Raw genomic sequence first — 6000 nt, 5'->3', positions numbered from 1 at the left:
TCTTGTCTTCTACTCATAATCTGTGTTTCTCTCACCAGATGCATATTTACCTCCACTGTGCGAATTATAATGGAGCAGAAAACAGGACCAGCCTCTAGACTGTGTTTTATAGTCCTGTCTTACATGAAATACAGCTATTAACTGATGATATATCCTTTCTCCTTCTGAATAGTTTCTTGGTGGATCATCTAAAATTCTAGTCCCTAAGAGTTCCACTGGAGTTCAGAGAAAGTATATCCCAAGTATAACAAGCATTTTCTAAGACTTAAGCTTCCCTTCTAACCATCTCTGCTAGTTTACCCAGACTTAGTGCCCTGGTCCTGGTGCATATGTAAAGTACGCCGTAAAGCTCTTTTGACCTCTTGGTTACGTAGGCAGTAAATTATAGGATTAAGCAATGGTACAATGACAGCATAGAGTACTGAGACCAGCTTATTGGTGTCAAAAGCTGAGAGTGCCTTTGGCCGGGCATAGATGAAAATACTGGCTGCATAAAAGATGATCACCACAGTGAGGTGAGAGGCACAGGTGGAAAAGGCTTTATAACGACCAGAAACAGAGGGAATACGCATTACAGCACCAGCAATGGCCATGTAGGAAGCCCCAATTACAGTAAGTGGCCCCAGCAATATAAAAATGGCCAGAACAAAGTCTGTAAGCTCCGACGTAGACATGTCAGTGCATGAAAGGTTGAGCAACGGCGAGACATCACAGAAAAAATGGTTGATAATGTTGGGGCCACAGTAAGAGAGGCGAGAAATGAGAAAAACTTTGACCATGGAGATACCAAAGCCTCCAGTCCAGCAGCCAGCTGCCAGCTGCACACAAAGCCGGCCACTGACAATAACAGCATAGTGGAGAGGATGGCAGATGGCCACATAGCGGTCATAGGCCATCACAGCGAGAAGCGCACACTCCGTGCAGCCCAGTCCCAGGAAAAAGTAAAGCTGTGTCATGCAGCCCTCAAAGGAGATGAGCTGTCCTTGACCGTCTTTGCTTCCAATAAAGCCAGCCAGCATCTTGGGAATAGTGACAGTCACATACCAGTTCTCCAAGAAGGACATATTAGCCAGGAAAAAGTACATGGGTTTGTGGAGGGTGGAGTGGTTCTTAATGGCCACAATGATGAGTGTGTTCTCCGTCAGCACCAACACGTAGGCCAGCAGAGAAAGGGCGAAATACAGAGCCCGCAGTGGGAAAGGAGCTGGGAAGCCCACCAACACAAACTCACTTACTCTCCCACTCAGGTTTCTCCGCTCCATGGTGTCGTTCTTGTCCACAGTTCTTCAGGAAGGGGAAGAGAGTCTTCAGGCAGCAGTGGCAGCAAGAACCCAGCTTTTCTCTTGGTGGGTTCCTAATGGTAAATCCCGACAGGATATTTGGTATATCATTCAGTTAACTCATCACTGAGCTTAATTCACCTCAATGAGCAGAGGCCACTGCTTTATTTAATCTAAAAAAGTTAAAGCAAAAAATAGATAAAATAAGTTGCTTTGTATTGAAAATAGAATAGGAGATTATTCTGTCTCTTGAATAAGAAGACATTGATAAAAACCAAATAAATGTGGCACTAGTTGGCCTATTAAGAAAATTGATTATAATTTTCAAAGTAGTAATAGTCTGGGTTGCCCAAATATGAGTTTATTTCAGAGTGGAATCATCACTTTGTTTTGAAAAATTAAGTTACAGATGGAAGATTATAAATAATATAAGTAAAACTATTTGATATGTGTTATTTAATATAGGTACTGTTCTAAATCACTGTGATACAGTGATACTGTTTTAAATATTTTCAGTTAGTGAGTCATTTAATTTTCAGAATAACCCCTTGAGTTAGAACTATTATTTATTTATTTATTTATTATTAGTGAATGAGGTACAGTTACATACTTACAAACTTTCATGCTTGCGTTTCAGTCATACAATGATCGAGTACCCATTCCTCCAACAGTGCTCATTCTTTACCACCAATGATCCCAGTATCCCTCCCACCACCCCTACCCCATTTCCCCCTCCCCACTCTGCCTCTGTGGCAGGGCATTCCCTTTTGTTCTCTCTTTCCTTTTGGGTGTTGTGTTTGCAGTAGAGGCATTGAGTGATCATTGTGAGTTAGAACTATTATTAACTCTACTATACATCTAAAATAACTGAAACTTAGATTTTTGTTTGTTTGTTTTTTTGTTTTCCATCTCTGGTGCTAGGGATTGAATCCAGGTCAGCCACATGCAAGACAAGTATCCTACCTGCTGTACAATCACTTTGGCCTGTGAAACAGAGTTTAAGTGACTTGCTCTGGTCACACAAATAACAAGATGTAATGTTAGTAGGTCAGAATATATGCCATAATATTTTAGATCAATGAAGGAAAGACAATAAAATACATTGTTTATATCCCAGAGAAAAAATCTCTGGTTCAGGCTGTGGAAACTGTTCTTTTCCACCAGAAAGAACAGACATAGAAAAGGCCAAGAAGTTCATAAAACTTTCAGGATAAATTCCACAGAGGTTACTGCTTAAGAAATATCTTATTCCCAGGTGGAAATGATATTAGAAAGTTAATTTTTGATGCCAGAAGAACCGAGAATTCCATCAGTTTTGAAAGTTTTACTTTCTTGGAATAAAGGTAAATTGCCATCCTTTTGTATTACAAATGGATAAATTGTTGTATTAAAATTCTTTTATTTCTTTGTTTTTTTATTTTGGGCCTCACTCTGAGATGCTAGGATGTTACTCCTGGCTCTGCCCTTAGAGATCACTCCTGGTGAGGCTTGGGGAACAGTATGGGATTTCAGAGATCAAACTTGTATGTCACTTGTGGCAAGGCAAGCACCCTACCAGCTATACGATTGCTCAGGTCTCTTGCCCCAATATTTTAAAAAGTTTTATTTGAGCAAATATGAATTCATATGTGTCAGGCTAAAACTGAGTGGTTAGGAACATTCCTATATCAGAAATTTGTATAAAGTTTTTAATAGAGCAGGTGAGGATACAAATTCAAGACATAACTTAATTAACTATAGTTTAAGTGCTTGCCTTATCAAGAAAACCTAGTTAGCTGTTATTATATTCCTAGTTTTCATTATTATTAATTTCATAATTTTAACTGTGTTTCATTATTCTTGGGCTGGAGCGATAGCACAGCAGGTAAGGCGTTTGCCTTGCACGCAGCCAACATGGCCGACCTGAGTTCGATTCCTCCGCCCCCTCGGAGAGCCTGGCAAACTACCGAGAGTATCTCGCCTGCACAGCAAAGCCTGGCAAGCTACCCGTGATGTATTCGATATGCCAAAACACAGTAACAATTAAGTCTCACAATGGAGACGTTACTGGGCCCAATCGAGCAAATTGATGAACAATGGGAGAACCGTGACCATGACCATTATTCTTAATTTTCACTTTCTTGGATATGAGTGCATTTCAATTGATTATAAACTTAAACTTAACTTGCTTACATAGGCTATCAAAGCTTTTAGAGGAACCTCGCTATTAAGCCTCCTAGTTCAATTACTTTGTATTAAAGCAGATAGATATAAAAGCATGTGTTTAGTAGACAGCTTTCTTTGTTTATTTTGGTATGAAACTAATTTTTCCAAAATTTCAAACTTCTTTTGGATAAGATGAAATAGAACTTAAACTTTCAGCAGGCCAACTGTTATTTTAAAAAAATACTGCCCCCCTAATATATCTGTAGTCATGGCACTGAAAGGGAGTAGAGAAATGATAAAGAAGAATGTAGAATCAGTTGAGCACCTCCATATTCTATTGCCTTGAAAGATTCCTTAATATTTAGTACTTATAAGGTTAGTATGTTTGTAGTATCTTCACACTTCAAATGTCATCCTACTATTGAACTTAATTGACATACATTTGACACCTAACACTATATACATTAAACATATGCAGTATAGGGCTAGAGTGATTGCACAGCGGAAAGGGCATTTGCCTTGCATGCATTTGACCCAGGTTCAATTCCCAGCATCCTATATGGTCGCCCGAGCGACACCAGGAGTAATTCCTGAGTGCAGAACCAGGAGTAACCCCTGAGCATCATGGGGTGTGACCCCAAAAGCAAAAAAACATGCAGTACAATGATTTGATATACATATATGCTATAAAGTAGACTAGCTACACATTTTTTACCTCACATAATTACCATTTTGTTGTCACAGCAAGAAGCTAAAGTTCTATTCCCATGGTAAATTTCAAGAATATGGTATTGTTAACTAGTCACTATGCTGATCTACTCATCTTATAACTCATAAGTAAAGGATGTCTCATTTTACATTGTCTCATTTTACACTGTGCTTGTATCTGTAAATACCAACTTATATGTTTTTATTTTCCTTTTTTTACTCTGGTGCCAGATATTAAACCCAAGCCCCCACACAAGAGAGGAACTCTGCTACTGTACCATATCCCTGGTGCCATTCTCCTTCAACAAGAATACAAGACGTGGGGAAAAAAGCCTAGATATTTATTAATAGATAAATGGATCTGTAAAATTTAGTTCTTGTACATATACAATGTAATATTATTCAGTCATTGAAATTAACAAAGCCTTTCATTTTAAGACCAGCATATACCTTAAGGGCATTATGCTAAATCAAATAAATTGACTGATGCCATATGATAGGATTTATGTATGTAATTTGAAAGCATGAAAGTTTCTCTTCTCTTTATGCTCTGCCACAATACTTAACCATTATTCATTGCTTGCACCGTTAGCATTTCAACCCTTGGGAACTTTAATGCAACTACAAAAATCCCTATACCCCCATACTTCCTAGCTAGCATTTCTCAGATTCTTTTATTTATTTATTTTTTAGGCATTCGATATTCTAACACCTTCCCACCAACATTATGTCCAATTTTCCCAACCACTCTTTAAGCCTTCCCCCATAGCGGGCCCTCAATAATTTATTTTATATTGCTTGTTACTAATAATTTGCTAATGGAATGATCAAAAAAAATGTTTACTCAGAAGAAAGTTTGAGGATCTCACCATTGCACCAGTAAGTCTTTATTTAAGAGATTACTAAAATGTAACAGGTTAAGCCTTCTGTATTTATATTTTGTTAATCGAGATTGATTGCCCGCTACATTACATCCCATTCAATCTGGTGTGCTACTCCTTGCTTATCAGTATTGTAGAATTTAAGATGTTGCTCTAGGAAGTTCAGAATTTTTAATGGGGAGATACAGCTGGAGTTAAATTTTTAGGATGATATTTTGGGGCTTTTGCATGACTGCCTAAACTTTCAGATTTACAAGGAGATGGGGAAGGTAGCCCATCCCAGACTCCATGAAAGCCTGGAGATCTCAGTCACAAGACTAGCATACCTGAGTTTTTTAGCAGATTAATTTCTGAGTGAGGCCCATCTGGACAGTGGAGTCCATCTGGGAGCATGGTGGCAATTGTGGAGTGTAGAGGTTTTCAGCTGGCCAGGGTCTGTTTGGGTACATGGTGGGCTGATTCCCAGTTTCTTACCATGCAGACTCACAATTTCATTTATTTCAAATATATGATGAATTAACTGTATTCCAGACCTCAAGCTAAGAGTTGCAGCACATAAAAAAATTAACATGATAAATATTAAAACCTTTATAAGCTCATAATCTAGTAGTGGGGAGATATCTTCATCTCTTCCCCAAAAGTAAACTACTCTGTCTACTCCTATACCATATATGGCTTTGTAAATGAAAACTTCAGAATTATAATTGTTCTTCCTAAAGGCCTTGGCTAATGCCAGACTCATTTATGATTTATTGTGCATTTTATCTCTAAATCTCAGACTTTTCTGCTTTTCTTTTAGTCTTCTCTACCTTCATGTCTGATGCTTTACACTTGCAAAAAAAAAAAAAAGGTTAGTCACTCACATGCTCACATGTAAACTCCTAATTGGTCTTGCTGCCCTTGGTCTCTTCACCAAAGTTCAAATTTCACCATTATATTGCATCCTATTTCCTATACAATAATGTTGAAGCTCTTTAACTAGGCAT

The 6000-nt window shown here is 38.2% G+C and overlaps 1 protein-coding gene across 1 annotated transcript; it reads right to left on the bottom strand.

Moving 5' to 3' along the window:
- Positions 1 to 296: 296 nt before the first annotated feature.
- LOC130025278 (olfactory receptor 226) lies at positions 297 to 1262 on the bottom strand. Its single transcript, XM_056116233.1, has one exon. The coding sequence runs from the start codon at positions 1260 to 1262 to the stop codon at positions 297 to 299; it is 966 nt and encodes a 321-aa protein (XP_055972208.1).
- Between the last annotated feature and the right edge of the window lie 4738 nt (positions 1263 to 6000).

The sequence above is a fragment of the Sorex fumeus genome, unplaced genomic scaffold, assembly GCF_029834395.1.
Source record: "Sorex fumeus unplaced genomic scaffold, SorFum_2.1 ptg000030l, whole genome shotgun sequence".
Classification (NCBI taxonomy): Eukaryota; Metazoa; Chordata; class Mammalia; order Eulipotyphla; family Soricidae; genus Sorex; species Sorex fumeus.
This window is presented reverse-complemented; position numbering and strand designations above follow the sequence as displayed.

Coding starts and splice junctions, on each gene's coding strand:
- LOC130025278 (XM_056116233.1), bottom strand. CDS start 1,262: ATGGAGCGGAGAAACCTGAGTGGGAGAGTAAGTGAGTTTGTGTTGGTG.